This window comes from Protopterus annectens, chromosome 12.part0, assembly GCF_019279795.1.
Source record: "Protopterus annectens isolate FY-2018-M chromosome 12.part0, PAN1.0, whole genome shotgun sequence".
Classification (NCBI taxonomy): Eukaryota; Metazoa; Chordata; order Ceratodontiformes; family Protopteridae; genus Protopterus; species Protopterus annectens.
This window is the reverse complement of record NC_056746.1, coordinates 1245644321-1245663565: the sequence shown is the minus strand read 5'-3', so window position 1 is coordinate 1245663565 and position 19245 is coordinate 1245644321. Positions and strand designations below refer to the sequence as shown.

General features: G+C 40.4%; 1 protein-coding gene across 1 annotated transcript in view; it reads right to left on the bottom strand.

The window, feature by feature from the left end:
• The window catches only part of CDK5RAP1 (CDK5 regulatory subunit associated protein 1), a 650459-nt gene that overhangs the window by 539424 nt on the left and 91790 nt on the right, over positions 1 to 19245 (bottom strand). The window contains exon 4 of the mRNA XM_044089012.1: positions 6817 to 6917. Within this exon, the coding sequence (XP_043944947.1) occupies positions 6817 to 6917 (101 nt within the window). The remainder of the gene's footprint in view (positions 1 to 6816; positions 6918 to 19245) is intronic.

Genomic DNA, 19245 nt, shown 5'->3' with positions numbered 1-19245 from the left:
AACTGTCCAGGTATGGAAAAACCTGAAATCCCTGCAGCCTGAGCTAGGCTGTGATCACTGCCTTGCACTTGGTAAACACTGGTGGGGCTGTGGTGAGACCAAATGGCAGGGCCTTGAACTGGTAATGACTGGCCCCCAGTGAAAAGTGCAGAAACCTCCTGGAATGCCTATCTATCCATCTAACTTTATGTGATGGTAGGCATCCTTGAGGTCTATAGAGCACATCCAATCATCCTTCCTCAGAAAATGTAAGATGTACTGCACAGTGACCATCCGGAACTTGGTCTTTTTGATGATCTGATTTAATTTACTTAAATCCAAAACTGGTCTGAGGCCTTTTGTCTTTTTTGAAACTAAAAATAATTTGTTTTTTATTTATTTGTTTTACATTTGTTTACCGGGTTGGTCTGACTGGGACAGTGTCCATTTTCAGTGGAGGCCCGGGAAGAAAAGCTCCAGTCTAAGCTTACCTATAAATTATCACAAGTAATAGAAATTATACTCAAAATTGACAAAAAAATGCTTGTTAACATATTTACAGGATAAAAATGTAAAAACAAAAATATATACATAGTATCAAATAGAACAAGCCTTTAAACACTTGAATATAGACAAATATATGGTTGAATTTATATATGTGGAGGAACATAACATTAGTTAGGAAATTAAGCAGGAAGAATCACTTAGGCAAAGTAGTGCATAGTTAATAATACTTCCATGGTGAGAGTTGCAGCTAGGACTGTAACTACTTATAGAGAAGTAGTGTTGCTAGAAGGGATATGTTAACACAGTTAGTATGTACAGCCAAGTTGTATAAGTAATGCTAAGTTAATAACTAACCTGGAGTGTTACATGTGCAAAGCCAAGTGTCTTTTGAGAGATATTGTGAAATGATTACGATTGTTTATGGATCTAATACTATGTGGAAGGGTATTCCAATTTTTAGCAATAAAGTTAGAGTAGAGAGATTTGCCTGCTATACTGGATACTTTGATTACTTGGAGTAAGTCTTTGTTAGATGATCAAAGAGTATGAATGTTAGAGTAGGGTTGTAGAAGATTTTTTAGGGCAGGTACATTGTCAGAATTGTGCATTACTTTGTGAGCCATTATTAACTAGTTATAGTTAATAATATGAGGTAGTTCCAACCAACAAAGATTTTTTTTAGGCATTGACAGTGATGGGTTGAATGTGTGGAATCTGTTGCAAATTTGGCAATCTTATTATAACATGATTCTAATTTACTTAGTTCTGACTTTTGAGGTTGGTAAGTATGGGGGATGCATATAAGAGTGAGGAGAGAAGGTGGGTTCTAGCTATGGCTATTCTTGCAGCGTCTGTTAAGAATTGTTTTGTTTCTATACATTGTTCCCATTTTCTTGTGAACGTTTTTGATTGTGTTAGAAATGTGTATGTCAAATTTTAGTCTGTTGTCGATTATGATGCCTAATAGTTTTGCTTGGGAATCTGGGAAAATCCTAGTATTATTACTGGCAGTGATATAAACGTTAGCTGGGAGGTTAATAGGTTTAGATGGATGAAAGATCATAGGTTTAGTTTTATTAGGATTGAAAATGAGTTGTGAGTTTGCTAGGCACGTTTCAATATCAGAGAATGCTTTTTGTGTGACTGTAAGAAGTTGGGTTATTGTGGATGCTGCACATATGAGGGTTGAATCATCTGCGTATTGTATGATAGATGTTTGAGAGGAGGTGGTATTAAGATCATTTATGAATATGCTGAAGAGGAGGGGCCCTAGGATTGAACCCTGAGGGACTCCCAAGTATAATAGTATGGAGTGGGGATAGATCTTGCTTCCATTTCATAGCTTGTTGGCGGCTAGATAGATAATTTTGAAACCAGTTAACAGCATCAGGGTTGATATTAAGATTTTTCAGACTGGACAGTGACTTAGGATGGGAAACTGAATAGAACTGCTTTAGACTTGTCCAAAAAGACTGAAGACACTATTTTGCCATCGTCTCTGAATTTATTTATAGTATTACTGAAAATGAAAAGAGCCGCAGTAGTGCTACGATGTGGTTGGAATCCATGCTGTAATGATGAGAGAAGATTACCGTTTAGAAGGTGTTTAAGAAGTTGAAAGTGGATACACCTTTCCAGAATTTTAGAAAGTGGTGAAGGTATAGCAATGGGCCGGTAGTTTGTTAGTTTTGTTAAATTACCACCTTTGTATAATGGTGTAATATATGCAATTTTTCAAATAGCTGGGACATACTGTTTTGTTACAGAGCGGTTTATAAGTACTGACACAGGGAAAGCAATAACAGCTGCTGTTAATTTTAGATATTCTGCTGGTAAGTTATCTGCTGCCAGTGAAGTGGGTTTCAACTTCTTTAATAGTTTTGCAATAGTTTGTTTTGGGACTGTCTGAAATGAGAATGCATCTACAACATTGCTTGGATTGTTGAGTGTTGGCATTGTGGGAGACTTGCTATTCTTAGTCAGCACTAAAACACTTTCAGTGAAGAATATGTTAAATTGTTCAGCAATATTGTTTGTGTTATCAGGTAAGTTGGGGGAGGATGTGGTTTGGCCAGGACGATGTATGTTATTGACTGTGTTCCAGAATTTTTGTGGATTAATTTTCTATTTCCATTGTGAATTATTTATTTATTTATTTACATTTGTTGACCGGGAGAGTCCGACTGGACACAGGTCCGTTTTCAGCTGATGTCCAGGGAAAAAAGCTCCACGTTAAGTATTACTTGCATTATACAGTTAAAAATATAGCATTTAAATATAGACATTAGTCCAGCTGAGGCCGCAAGACAAGAATAAAACATAGATGTAAAACAGCTGTAGAAATTAAGAGTAGTAGTGCTGTTTGTCTAGTTTAAGTTGGTGTTTGGCACTGTTTCTAAGTTGCTGATAAATTAAACAGTTTTGGAGGGATTTATTTTTAGCTCAAGTCTGCCATGCTTTGTCCCTTTGTTTTAGGAGGGTACAAGTCTCATGGGTTAACTATGGTGTGTAGTTGGCTTTGACATGAACTGTTCTTGGAGATGGAAGTCTGTTTAGAACAGTAAGGATGGTGTCATTGATGTGTTGCACAGCAGCATTTAAGGACAGTTGTTTAACAGGAGTCCAGTCTATATTTTCAAGAATATTAAGTAGAATCTGTAAGTTAAGATTTTTCTTATTACGAATTTGGTGGAAGTTGATTAGTTTAGTAGGGTTACTGTTAATTTCTCAGTAAGTCGGTTCCAAAGTGGTCACTTAACTGATCTGGGAGACACCCTGCTACTTGGTAATACTGGGGTTTATTCGTTAAGAACCAGTCCAAAATATATTGTTTATCTGTTTTCTTGTCAATCTGAGTGAGAAATCATTTGAGTGAAACCATGGAGCTTAAGGTAGTTATGAGGATTGTCAGAGTTACATGTCATCCAGTCTGTGTTAAGGTCTCCTGCAGTAATGGTTTCCTGTGATATGGCTTTTGTGATGTTTTGGAGAATGATTTCAATTGTACTGGAATTGTTTTCTGGAGGGGTGTAGACGGCTATTTATATGTTTCTTCTGGTTTAGTTGTAATCTGGTTATGAGTAGCTCTGCATTATTAATGTTAGTAATACTTATGTTTACAGCTTGTAAGTTGAGTGTGTTCTTAAAGAGAATTGCTACACCACCTCCCTTCTTTTCTATTCTATCAGCTCTTAGAAGGTGGGGTTATTTCTATGTCTGGTATATGTGGTTTCAATCAGGTTTCAGTAAGGATGGTAATTGTCTGGGTTCTAACGGGAGAGAGTTGCATGGAGTTTGTGTAGTTTATTCAGCATACTTCTAAGATTTAGGTTTAGTAGTAGTATTTCAGAACTTTTATGTGGAGTAGGTAGTTTGATCGGCTTTGGGGAGTTTAATGAGATCATGTGTTCGGAGACTGGGTTTGGGTGGATTTCACCACTAACCATACATTTGGCTGCTATGTGACTGAGCAATTGAAAATGTTTGAATAGTCTTTTGTGAGTTTTAAAGGAAATATTATGGAGGCTTTCATTTGTAAAGAGTACTCAGTGTTATTTCAGGTCTGTGAGTGTGGTTATAAACGATGATGGGGACACATAAAAGCTAATAAGTGTTGTTAGGGTAGAGTTATTAAATGTTTTTGCTTGTTTTATATACTGATTGTCTAGTTGGAAATGGTATGTGGTGAGGTTAGCTGTAATCGTGAGGAATAAAGTTAATATAAGACCATGTACAAACATGATAGTACTTGTGTTTGATAAATTATTTGAAAAATGGTCAGTATTGAGGAAGTTAAATTCTTGTTTGTTAAGGTATTAGTATATTACAATGTAACGTATTCGAGGTTAGGGGTTATGTATGAAATGTTTGGTGTGTTTACAGGGTATGTTTCTATTGGGTAGTCATTTATATATGTGTGTGTGCAAATGTGTTGTAGATAGCTAGTAATTTGTAATGGGAGGGGTTACTTGTAATCAGTATAGCAGATTGGGTGATTTGAACTCTGTGAGTGTGGTTTGGTTATGTTTAAATTATGGGTATCGGGGGGCAGATGGGATATGAAGAGCCTGGAACAGACCATGGATCCTTTTTGGTCTGGTGGGACCTCCAGAATGACTCAATTTGCAAGCAGCTTGCGAATCTCAATAGCTGCATATAGTCTCGATAGGGTAGAACATCCAAAAGACATTTTGGGTGACAACTTGGAACTTCTAAAAAGGGAATATAATAACCTATAGATATGACTCTCAGCACCCAGGTGTCTGAGGTGCTGGCCTCCCAAGCTTTTGAGTGGGAGAGTCTGACGACCTCCAACTGCCTCCAGAGAACAGCCGTCGAGCAATCCTTCAGGACTGCTGAAAGGACCTGCCAGGGAAATCCCTTCTGAAGCCCTGAACCCTCTGGAGGTTCATCCTGGGAAGAGTGCTGTGATTTCCTGAAGAAGAGATGCTTATCCCCCCTTCTGATTTCTTGAAAAGTCCACTGGGAGGTAGCAAAGCATACTCCAGTGGCAGACAGTGTCTTCCCATGCGGTTTGCTCCTTGTCGAAGCATTTTTAACTTTTGGCCCAAACAAGAAGGATCTGTCAAAAGGAGCATTAACAAAGATCACATTGAAACAGCCCACGAAGTTATGCAAATGCATCCAAGCATGGCGCTGCATGGCAATACCAGAGCCTGCCTCCTGAGATGCTCCATCGGCCACTTTCGAGATAAGCCTCATAGAAACAATGGCAACGGAAACAAGGGTAGACAACAGAGTCTCCAGCATCTTCTGCATTTTCAGAGACTGCTGCATGTTGAGGGTTCTTGACACTTCTGACACTAGGTCTCACTGAAATCATACTAAGTGTGACAGGTAATTAAGAGCTGTGAGGCACAGGAACACTTCCCCAAATGATTCAATGCCCAAGACTCCCTGTTTGGGGGGTAAACTAAGGAGCTCTCCTTAGAAGTCTTCTTGGTGGCTGCCACCACCACTATGGCATCAACAGCTAGACCCTTACTCAACTGTGGAATATCCTTGGGGGGAGCGAGAACCTTATCTGGATTCTTGGGGATGGCCTCCACTTTGTCAGGTTCCTTCCAGGCCCTTCAGGACACAAGGTCTATAAACAGCATCCAGACAGGAAACAACCCAAGGCGTGGATGGGCCTACACCAAAGGCCTCTAGAAATACTGACTCTTCCGTAGGGGATGCTTCAGTGGTCTAGCCACCCCTCCAGCAAAATAGCTCCAAAACGTTGCCGAAAGAGGCGTCATTGTACAGACATTAAGGGGATCCTTCTCTTACTTCAAGTCAGTGTCCTCAGTGACAAGCTCCTCCAGGGAGTGAAGCTGTTTCCTCTTATACCTCCCATTTCCCGAAACCTCCCATTCTGACAAGCCAGGGATCAGTGCTAGTTTCTAAATAAGCATACACAATGAAATAAAAATAATATTACCTCTAGTAGTCCAACCATTACATTCTCCATTCAAACAAACCTACTAAACATTAAGCATCTAGCCGCAGAAGTAAGCACAAGCACCATCTCTAGACATCTCCATGTACAGTGAAAGACTTCTTTCAGTGAGTGTATAAACAATTTCTCACTGAATGGCTCTAGAGAAAGACAGTGTACTCCATGTTCAGTGAGAGGGGTTTCCTAGAATAAAAAACAGCACTAACATTTCGTAAAAGGGATCTTGTGAGACTATGAATCACAAAATAACCATGCATTTGTTATTATATTAACAGGAAGGAAGGATGTGTAAGATTAAGATGATCACAACTTAGATTGCTGAAGCCAAAAACATACATCCGCTAATAATGCCACAGTGTTCTCTATCATATATGTTGTGCAGCTTTATGCCAGGATATCTAATTATAACTGCAATGTGGAAATTTACATGGAACTGAACATCACTTGCATATCTGCATTAGAAACATTTTCTCTGAAATGCATTTAGAACCTATAGAGGTGTCAAGATATTTTATTTTACAAGTGCCAAAGATATTTATGAGCCATTAGCAGCCATCTTCCACGCACAGTATTACCTGCTGCAGCTCATTAAGGTAGACAATGCCTCACACTAATAATTGTGTATTACTTTTTATGGATGTAGAACTGCTTAAAGTACACAGGATATTTTTTTATTATAATGCATCATGAAGACTCCCAAAACATGCTTGTAGTATGTTACAATTCCTGAAGGCTACAAATGCCAATGGCTGGAATTAAACTGGGTTTATTGGAAGTCCTAGGACTCCTGGAACTTTGCTACACTTTCTACTTCAAGAGATACAATACCTTACAAAACAGTGAAGTCTTAAGCTTTCATGTCCAATTACCTAAGATGCCAATTACAAGTGGTGCCTCAGATTTGCAACGTTCATGTTTCATAGCTGTTAAATGCTTTAGGCGGTTCCAGATGGTTTGTTCTGCCTTCTCCCTGCAAAATGAAACAAAGTTTTCAGTCCTCAAGAGCGTGCAGTTCTGTTCGTGTGCACTGAGAATGATTTGCAACTATTAGTCTCCCTAATTATCCTCTCTAACTTCAAGCAAGCAAGCAGTTCAGGCGCACAAGGGATACTAGAAAACATATTTAATGTGAAGCTACACGAGAACAAGCTACAAAGCAGCCACTGCAATTCAAAAGGGGACAAAAACAAGAGAATAAGCAGCAGACCTTAAGCAGAAAACATTTAGATTTTAAATGGAACCAAAGGACAAAACTCAGTTATGCACAAATAATTACAAAATACAGTTTTCAGAAGATAGGAATAAGTAACAAAGACACAAATCTCGATCATTTGACCATTTCTTTCTCTTGTTATCCCTTCTCATGTTGCGATATTAAGAGTGGGCAGTCCATTCCTTGCCACCACTTTGTGTATTCCCTCTAGAGGGTAAAAGGTAAGTGGTTCCCCATAAGTGCCTCATTGCAGACTTCTTTCTGCTTAGTCATACTCAAACATAAACATAGACACACACACATACACACAGTGTGTGGTGCGGCCACAGACTACCATGCAGTGCAGAACCAATGCCAATATCCCAATATTCCTGAGATGGTCAATAGCCATGGCCATTACACTCCCAGATCGTGTTCTAGCACTCAGGTTGTTAATCAAACTATGGTCAGTAGCACAGCATATGTGAGCTCTTCCTCTGTCCTTATTAGGCTAGAATCCTCCTAACAATAGGTAATTGACCACTAGAATGACAACTGTTAATAGTTTATGTCTAAAAAAAATAAACAGAACTGCCTGGCAGTTAATACACAGGATTAAAGCTCTGAGCCATCAACAAACTGCTTCTTGTAGTCAAGGTTTGATTTCTTCCACATCATGTGCCTACTGTGTGATTTCAAGTAAGTAACTTTAACAGATAGTGCTCCCAGGTTGCTCTGAAGATGGGACACTTTGATCAGTGGGCTTATATGGTTCACAAGTATATAAAAACAATGGGAATTATGCCACAATATGTAGAACAGGAAACTGGAGCTCACTAGAAGAGTTTCTATTTTCATCTCTTTCTCTCTGAGACCCACTGTTTTTAGATATTTAGTTAAAAAGTAAAAATCAGGTACTGACATGGACTGGCAGTTAAATATACACAGCAGCAGCTAGAAGGCATGCTCAGGAAGCGACACTATAGAAGAGTAGGCTTACATATAATTATACAAATTTCAGTATGACGGACAAACTACTGCACTTGTATACACTTAATCCCCAAGAAATCCATTATAACAATAGGTTACTTACTATAAAGATATTCACCATCTAACACACTATTTACATTTCAGAAAACTATACTAGTTCTAGTAGCAATGACAATAATTCTTTCAGGAGATACCCAACTAAATATTTAGGCATTCTCACATACAACCAATAACACTACAAATAAATCCTTAATTGCATTTTTAAACAAAAATTAGCAAACACAAGCAAACGGAAACAATTATAACAAAAACAAGTGAAAATTATGACTATTACCAGATTTTGGGTAAAGGATGACTCATGGTTCCCCTCTAACATCACTCTAAACTATACTATTTTCAATGACAACAGGACAGAACCAAAGCAAGTAAGAGGATTGTTACCGCTCATGAAAAACAGTACCAGCTTTTCACCAAAACTGACTGATAAAGTAATGCTACTAATGTTAAATGCCTAAACTGATCACCTACAGAAATACTACTAGGTAATTCTGGAAGACACTAGTGGCAAGAGTTTATATCCAACCCCAAGGAATATTAACAACTCTTAAAAATATTTTAGAAAAAACTGCACCTCTTATTAAACATCACAAACTGATCATTCCAGCTAACATTTACTTGGACTGGACTGGGCAATTGAAAAAAACAGATCAACAGACTGGTAACTACCTTTAACCTGGCCCATGGTGTAAATGAAGGTACTAAATGATGATCAACTAATGGAAGATTTTCTACCTAGATGTACTAACAACTACAGCTGAACATATCCAAACTCTTAAATTAATTCTCAATACATTAAAAGATTACATCCTAGCAGAGCCGGCCTTAGGCATAGGCCAGCTAGGCGGCTGCCTAGGTCGCCACTCCAGGAGGGGCACTTTTCCAGTATTTATTTGGTGGAGGTAGACCAGGATGGGGGCACCGGGTGGTGTGGTGGAGACGCCATGGAGCCCTTTTGCCTAGGTTACCAGTTGACCTAAGGGCGCTCCTGCATCCTGGGAAATTATATCTATGAAACTGTCCCAGCGTTTGCTTCTGTGAGATACACAACAGAATCCTGTGAAGGTGTACTCATTACACATCTAAATGTAGCTGATAGATCACCATTCTATAATGCTACTGTACCCTTTCCTGTCCTTACAATCTTTTTACAATATACTTTGCACAATTTAAGAGAAACTATTCCCACTAAAATCAGAAGACAAAGGTAAAATAGCTCCTTTGCTAACTTCTGAACTATTTCTGCAAATTAAAAATAGACCGGGCATGGAAAGACTGGAAGGACCCAAGTAACAAGATGATTAAATAACTTTTAAAAACCTAAAATCAACAAAAAATTAATACCCATCAGACAAAGGCCAACTACTACAGGAAAAGGCAAGAGATCTCAGATAATAAAAATGATTCTGGGAAACTGTATAGAGCCCAGCTTCAGCGAAAACAGTTCCAAGGAGTAGTATTGTTAAGCTTACTACTTCAGATATTGTAAATGCTATTCCAGACAATACAGTTAACACATAAATCCTCAAACTGTCTCCTTTACTAATCTCTATCCACCCCTAAAAATACTTTCAACAGTTTGTTATCATATCCTCCCTTTTGCTTTAAAACAGTCATCAAGAAAGACGTTATACATTTTCTACATATATATTCAATTGTCACTACAACCAAAACTTTCACATTATTCTTCCTCCTCTCACATTCACGCTCAACATATAGGTAATATGCAGACCTGTAGCAAACATTTTCTATTTATCACTGACTACAGAAAGCCTAGCACAATCATTTAAGCCTCATCACCAAAGTCTGCTAGTGACTACTGACCTATAGATAAACTTAATCCACTGGCATTTTTTTTGTTAGAAAAAATACTCCATACACAAATCATAGGTTACATTCAGAAACTTGAATTACTTTCAGATAAACAATGTGGTTTTGACCCAAGTTCAATACTTCAACAGCCATTTAACAAATGAAATAAATGTAGAAAAGGGATAATTAACTAGAGTTACTTATGTAAGCCTGAAAAGAGCCCTTGAGACAGTCACAACATTCTACTACTAAAACACTATGGTTTATCAGCCAATGTCTGCAGCTGGTTCTTAGACAATCTAATTAATGGAAAATGTACTGTTTCTAGTACATATAATGACTAGACTATTAGCAATACAGGTGTTTCTCTAGAATCCCTGCTATGCCTCTTGCTGATTTCTTTGAACAACACTGTTCATCACATGAGGACTACATAGTAATCATTAAAGCTAGTCGTTCCACAAGGGAAACCAACTCCTTAGACCAACACATTCATTAGGTCACTAGGTCAACAAATGTAAATAAATCAAATCAAATCATCTATAAAATGTAGGTGCTGTGATTCCAACAACAGCTGTATATGCAGAGGAAAAAGCCAGCACATTCATTAGAATATCCCTGGGAGTCATGACTACAAAAAGTGTGTGGTACTTCGAACAGCTTGAGTAGTACCATGCAACATGATTACTGATGTGGGCAAAGCAAAGACCAAAAGTTCCTGCAGCTCATAACCTTCAGAGTGCCACCAACATGGGAAGGAAGAAAGAAATGTAAAAATCAACATACGATCTCTGTGTTCTACAGAAATAAAACTTAATGGGAAAGATCTTCTTTGAATCAGAAAAATCTGAAAACAAACTCCTGATCATTGCTCATTATGATTATTATTTTATTTATGAGGGGATCAGTGTCCTATAACTCTGCAAAGCAAGCAGTTTACTGACAGCATCTTAGCTGAATGTACTAGCAAGCAGAAATCTCCTTCCTGGATAACCTCTGCTGCTACTACAACAAGGACCACACTTATGGCTTGCAGCAAAATGAATTCCTTGCTGTCATAACTATATAGTCTCCGAACTGACAAACAAGCTGCAGTGTTTACATGAGAATAGGACAACCAAATGAAGACCTAACGTACAGATAACAACTCCTTGAGTCCAACCTACTGAATGTCACTGAGTGCTGCCAAGTAATTGGACGTCCTGACAAACAAGTAGCATTACATCATTCAAGCTATGACAAGGGAAGACAGTCACTACTATATATTAGCACATGCTTCTATATTTTCAAGTTTGTGAAGTCGTGCAAATATTAGCATGGTGGGAGGGTCAGCCTTCCACATTGGGGATGCAAGGGGAGGGGTCGCTCCTTTCCAAAAATTATTTTGGTGCATCTTATACTTTAAATCAAGCAGTAGGTATGATTAATTGACAAGTAGCTTAATTAGTGTGCATGGCCATTTCTACTGATTGCATTATCAAGGCTTTCAATGTGCGCTTTCAGTAGTTCTGATGTCATTTACTGACTCCCGACTACCTGTGTGATCATTAACTCCTGTACTGTTTTATACTTACCACAGAGATAACCTAGCCTTGCTTCTCTCTTGTTGAATGTTACCAAAAGGACAGTGTCCAGTATACTGTTGTGAGCACTAGGATTATGATGGAAAACCAAAAGTCACAACCTGACCAATGTTCGATAACCATATACCTATAAGAGAATACCGGCCTAAGATACTGAACTTTCTAAACCTAATCCAAGTTTGTGGCAAAATAATGTAATTATTGCAGAAAACTTTAATTTTCCCTAAAGTTAAGCATGATGTTGGTCCTGATGCAGTTTATACACTGCTAAAAGCCTGGAATTGCCACCTATTGCAATACCCATGGAACAGTCTCAATTTCTGGCACTGCCCTGCACAATTCTATAGGGACTCTCAATGGAAACTTAAATGTGCTGGATTCTAATACGAGCAAACTAATACACTTATTTTTCTGAACGTTCACAATGCTGGAAACTCAGACAGATACCCCAGTCTCAGCACTGCTGTTGTATTTCTCCCTGAACTTCTTTGTTTGAAAGAGGAGGGACAGCAAGTGCATGATGATTCAGCAAATCAGGCTTTGGCATACTTCTGCATTTAAGAGAGGTGAGAGGAAATATAAGTCCAGAATTTCAACAGTCAACACAGTTAGGCAGAACAAATACTTTTGTTCATTGTTCAAGCCCACATACCAGTGGCAGGCAGAAAAATCACCTTATGCACCAGAATGAAGTTGCCATAAATAAATAAATAAAATAAATAAATAAAATTATTTTATTTAAATTTGTTGACCGGGAGTGTCCAACTGGACGTGGGTCCATTTTCAGTGGAGGCCCGGGGAGAAAAGCTCCACAGTAAAATAAACAGACAGTAGTTACATTGGATTACATAGCGATTAACAATTTAACATAGAAATTACTTACAACATATTTACAGATGAAGAACATAGTACATCAGTAGACAACTAGAATCTTTATCTGTGAAGTACATAACAGGCATTAACAAATGTAACAATGAGAAGTTCCTGCTGTATAATAAGTACTAGGCTTATGAGCATCTGAGCTTGCTATCATGAAGGTAGTTAGTGGAGGTGAAAGAAAGGTAGTAGTTGGATGGTGTGGATGATATTAGAGTGGGAGTTGCAAGGGCATAGCCCGCATGTTTTTAGGTGCGCTTTTAATAAAGTTTTGAAGTTGGTGCATGATGGTACGGAGGTAATTGTGGGTGGGAGTGAGTTCCATAATTTGGCTATGGCGCAAGAGAATAGTGCTTCACCAGCAGAGTTACTGGCTTTAGTGATCTGCAAGTGATTTTTGTTGCTGGATCTTAGTGGTCTGGTGGTGCGATAGGGTTGGAGTAGATTCTGGAGGGATGGGACATTTAGTGGATGGTTTACTAGTTTGTGGGCGAGTGAGAGCTGATACCACTGAAGGAGGTGAGGGAGTACTAATTTTACAAGTAACTACAAGCAGACTTCTAATTTTACAAGTAACTACAAGCAGACTTCTAATTTCTATCAGTCAAATGTAGTCTGCAGAGCTTCTCTAGTTTTAAACACTAACACAGGGCAACTGGCAACTTGAAACAGTATATAGATTATGCCGCCAGTTCTAATAAAAGAAATAGCGATCGGCTTTTTCATTCTGGGAATGACAGAATAATACTGAAATTTTGAGTACATGCACTGGAGGGTGGCTGCAAATGGATGTGATGGCGGAGATTTTTTGTTTGCATGCCAACCACAAATTAGTAATTTCTGTTGAGGCACTGTAGCAAAGCATAGTGGCTTCTGATCACTGTGATCAGCAGGAGAAAGGGAATTTGCCAACTTTTGCTTGTATTTGCAGTACATGGTTTGTGAAGGAGGTTGCATTAGTCCTTGTTAGTGCCTCAGCCAAGGTGCACCTGACTGCAAAGTGTATATGATATATTGTCATTTGGCCAAGTGCTATTACTGACTTGCACTTTGATGGTGACTTATATTGCTTTCAGCTTTTGGATTTATACTGTTGTTGTGGTTATGGAGTTTTCCACAAAGGTACCCAAGATCTTTGATGACAGAATCAGTCTGGAGTGAGATGCTGTCTGCAGTCTAAGCTGCTGCTGCTTAGATTTATTTATCAATCGAGACAATGCTACACTACTTTGCACTTTTAGCCCTTGCTGTAATAATGTATATACTGCTGAGCGAAAGCATCTATCTTGAAATCAACACCACATATTACCCTACTCGGTCTCCATTATACAGATTCTAGCAAAATAAAACCAAAAGATATGTTCTCACCATAAAGTACAGCTGTGTAAGTTGAACTTACCATAACAGTAGATGTTCGAATGATCACTGCTGCAGCAGACTTAACTATACAGGTTATAAGCTCAGCACTTGCTCCTAAAGCATTTTGTATACAGGTAAAGCACTCAAACAAACGAAAGTACATTCACCTAAATTCCCTTGAGTACCCATTTCCCTATAGGTCCTTTCTGACTCAGTTACACAGCAATCTTTTTCACTATTTCTAGCATGTCGAAGGGTCAGTTGCTGGCGTCCTCTCCTGTTCAGCTGGTGAATCTGGGAATCTTGAGACAATGTTACAATTGCCTCATGTACACAGACAACCCTCTCCTCCTCCCAACAAATACAAATATATGCGAGAGATGCAACTATATAGCCAAACTGGAGGCTGAGCTCTCTCAATTCAGTACTGGCAAGACCAGTCAGGAGGAGAAGGTAACCACGCACACCACAAACCCAGTCTCACATAGAACTATCACAACTGCAAACCAAACACATAAACACACAAAAACATACTTGGAGGCGCTGATTAAAAATCTACCAAAACAACAGAGGCCTCCAAAGCAGACACCCAAGCAACCACCACCTCAGGACATAGCACATGCAACACATAGTTCACAAAGTCAGGGTGCTAAACAGTCACAGCCCTTAAGGCCAAACAACATGCCAGACACTCTTGTAATAGGTGACTCCATAGTCAGGCACACTGACGTCCTGCTCACCAGACTGAACAAGGAGAGGGTCACAGTAAGCTGCCTGTCGGGAGCTAGAATCCGCCACATAACACAAGCACTCAGGTCACTCCACAGCAAGTACAAATATGACTCAGTCATTGTACATGCCGGTGTGAACGACCTGAGACGTACCTCCCTGGACTACATGAAAAGAGACATAGAGGAGCTCTCTGATTATGTAGCCCAGGCCGGTATGACCCTGACCCTGAGCAGCATCTTACCCTCACCAAGAATGATGCCACAGTACAAAGACAAAATGATCAGTTTTAACAATTGGCTTAATTACTGGTGTCATTCTAAGGGGATCCAGTGTCTGTCTGCTTGGGATGACATGCTTGACAAGCCACGCTGCTTCGCAAGGGATGGCTTGCACCTGTCACCCTGGGCTTCGGATATTGGCCAAGGCTCTTGCCACCCCCATAGTGCCTTTTTTAGGCAAGGCTCAAATGACAAACCTACCTCCCTAGAAAACACAAGTGGAAAAAACTAAGGGTAATGCTGCTCAATGCCAGAAGTCTAAACCTCAAGATGCATGCCCTCGAAGCCCTCCTCAGTACGGAGAACATCGATGTCTGTGCAGTGACTGAAACCTGGTTCAAGGCTCCTGAGAGCACCCCAGCACAATCAGGTTTTACCTCATATCATGCTTTCCGCCCCAAAACTTGGACCGAACCACAAAAGGAGGGGGAGTATCCATTTTCATCAAAGATACCCACACCTCCAGGTTAGTGGCAACGCACGAAGCATCAGAGACTATCCAGGTGCAACTAACCATAGGCAAAACTGCCTTACAGTTTGTAGCATGCTACAGACCACCCTCTCAAACTCAGGAACCCCACACAGCCTTCCTGAAGACACTGGAGAGTATGAATGTCTCTCCAAATACCATCATTTTGGGAGACTTCAACTACCCAAACATAGACTGGGAACATTACTCAAGCCCCAACACCCTAGCCCAAAGGTTCCTAGAATTCATAAACTCAAATGCAATGGAACAACTAGTCACCATTCCCACAAGAGGAGACAATATACTAGACCTGATCATCACAAACATGGGGACAAAATGCTCCACACCGGAAGTACATCCCTCTTTGGTAAGATCAGACCATAAATTAATCTCACTGGAAATCCACATCCCTAATCCACACACTGCACAAAAGACCACAGTGAAGAACTTCTCAAAAGCAAACTTCACACTTCTTAAGACTGAAGTGGTATCTTTCAAGGCCCCTGGGCCAGTGGAAACCACAACCCACACTGCTGAATCCTTTGCAAATGCCTTCTATGGGCACCTTCAAGAATGCATGGATCATGCAATCCCAAATAAAACCAAGACCCATTCCCCAAAGGCAGGCGCCGGTCTGGTGGACCCCAGCCATAAACAAACTTTACAACAGGAGGAGGAAGCTACTACATGACAGAGCAAAATCCCTAAAAGGGAAGGCATCTCTGATCAGTACTAGCAAAAAACTACGATCACTCATAAAATCATCCAAGGCCAACTTTGAGAGAAAAATCGCAAAAGACGCAAAAGACAATCACAAGGCCTTCTTTAGCTATGTTAGAAACCTGGGTGGAAACTCCCAGATATGCTCAGAGTTAGTCCAAAATGACACAAAATACACTGAACCCACTGACATTGCCAACATTCTGGCAGACAGGTTCAGTGCAAATTTCTCCTCCCCCTCCCCCCCAAAAGGAGAAATAACTATCCCAGCACAGTGTAGCCTCCCTAACATCTCAGATGCCCAGGTGAGAGCCGCCCTCTCTAAAGCTAAAAACACAGCATCAATGGGACCGGATGGTGTCCCGGGCTGTGTGCTACATGAACTCCAAGAGGAACTAAACCCACACATAAGGCTGCTGTTTAATCTTAGCCTTACTACAGGATACGTACCCAAAGAGTGGCGTACGGCAACAGTGGTCCCACTTCACAAAGGCGGTGCTCCTACGGACCCTGGAAATTACCGCCCCATAAGCTTGACGAGCCTGGTCTGCAAAGCTATGGAGAGGATCATTATGGAACTCAAACACAGACATTGGGGACCTACAGACATTGGATCCTACCCAATTTGGCTTTGTCAAGGGCAGATCCTGCCTTTTGAACTTGGTCGACATTTTTGAAACAGTCACTAAGGCCATTGATGAGGGTAAGGCAGTTCACACAGCCTACCTTGACCTTGCAAAAGCCTTTGACACAATACCCCACTCGGGCATCATAGACAAACTCACCAGCTTAAATGTAAACCCATATGTCACAAGATGGGTTGCAAACTGGCTCAAGGACAGAACCCACAGGGTCAGAGTTGCTGGAGCTATGTCAGAATCTAAGCCAGTCACAAGCGGTGTCCCACAGGGCTCAGTCCTGGGACCCCTCTTGTTCGGCATTTATTTTTCCGAGGTACAGGCAAACATAGGAGGATTGTGGCTGACAAAGTTCGCAGATGACTGCAAACTGGGCACCATAATTGATACTCCAGCGGACACAAACATCCTTCAGAGAGGCCTCATAGAAACGGATAATTGGTGCCAGAGCCATGGCCTTAAGCTGAACGCCAAAAAATGTATAGTCATACCCTTTGGGAAAAACAAGGTACCGACAAATTACCACATAGGCGGCAATCCATTAAGTACGGAAGAGGTAATCAGGGACCTAGGGACCCAGGTTGACAGTAACCTCTCATTTGACACTCACTTTGCCAAAGTGGTTAGGAAGACCTTCTATATTGCCCACCTTATCATGAAGGGTTTCACATCTAGATCAAGAGAGGTCATTGTGCCCCTGTACTCTTCTCTTATCAGGCCAATGATTGAGTACAATGCCCCATTTGGGATGTATCTCACCCGACACCTGCAGCAGTTGGAAAGACCCCAAACGTTCCTCACCAAGAGGATAAAGGGTCTTAAACATATGTCATACGCTGCCTGACTGAAAAAACTCCAGCTCTATTCAGTTGCATACCGCCTACTCAGAGGTGATCTGTGCCTGACGTACAAGGCCATGTCCAATCCTGAATTAATGGACATGCTCCACCTCAGAAAATCCAAATCCATCAGAGCCACGAGAACAAGTGACTTAAACCTCAACACAGAAATAAATAGAACGTGCTGGAGGGACAGATTCATAACCCAGAGGCTCCCTACACTCTGGAACAGAATCCCAGTCCATGTTAGGCAGAGCCCCTCACTGATTCTATTCAAGAGAAATCTCGACGAGTGGATGGGAGATCGTAGGTTTACCCCGGGGGTCATCTCTGTGTCACTACTAGACAGAGGCATAGTAAACTAAACCCTAAAAGGGCGTAGTATCCTCATCCTAAGGGATGGTGTAAGCCACATACACTCTGGCTAGGCTTATAAATGCCCTAGGGCAGATAGCCTAGTACGAACCTATGAACCTATGAACCTATATAGTGTCAAGGATATAACAGACAGACAGCTTCCAAAGCTTCAGAACACCTTCACACACCTGAATTGTCAAGCAGCTCGAGATGAGCTGACTAAAAGACAAACTTGGGTGCAAAGCCTTTCAGAGCTTTCCTGCCAGCAAAGACAGGAAGGCTTAGCCCCAAAAGGATAAAGCTAGATATAACAAAAAATAGATGCCCACACCCTAGCATAAAAACACACCAAAATACAAGCAGGATGAAAGGAGAGAGCAGGTACTGCAGCAGTGATCGTTCCAACATTCAACTTATACAAGTGTACTATTGTTCTTCATATTGATCACTGCTGCAGAGGCCTTAGTTATATGGGTAGATTACCTTAGATAACTATATTTGGGAGGTGGAAGAAGGGTCCAGAAGCCCCTGGAGAATGGTCCTACCAAAACTTGATCTAGACCTAGAGAAAGAAATGCGCTTATAGTGCTTTGTAAAAGCATGCACAGAGGATCAAGTAGCAGCTTCAAGAACAATTCTAGAATCCAGCCCTTTCCAAAAAGCCATAGATGAAGCCAAAGCCTTGGTAGAGTGGACCTTAACCCTCCCTGGAATAGTTTGACCATGGTTAGACAACCATTTGGAAATATTCTTGTTTTGACACAGGCTGTCCCCCTTTTTCTTACCTCCATGAGAAATTAACAATTGATCCAAAGATCTAGAAGATTTAGTTCTGTTAAGATAGTATCCGAGTTATCTGTGAACATCCAAGGTATGGAGTATCCTTTCTCCCTAATTTTAAAGTTCAGGAAAAAATGGGGATATGGACAGTTTTGTAAACTCCGATACCAATTTAGGCATAAAAGAAGGATTAGTTTGCAAAGAAACCATGTCCCTATGGAAAATGAGGTAGAGGTGACTCACCATAAGATCTTGCAACTCAAATACCCTTTTTGCAGAGGTCAGAGCAATCAATAAAACCTCAGGTAAGCTAGATTAGCTTGTTCAGTGGAGTAAGTGTTAGCTTCTCTAACACAAAATTAAGATCCACAGGTTTATTTGGAGGCCTATTATACAAAACCCCTTTCAAGAACATTTTATGAGACTGCCTTAAAAGAGGAGAATCCAAGGGCAGACATGCTGAAAAGGTCAATAAATGAACCCCTGACAGAAGAATAAGAAAGGCCACAGAATAGTCACGCACACAAATACTGCAAAATGGGTACATATTATGTTACTGGCACCAACTAGAAAACCTTTTCCATTTGCTAATATATGATTTTCTAGCCGCAGGCTT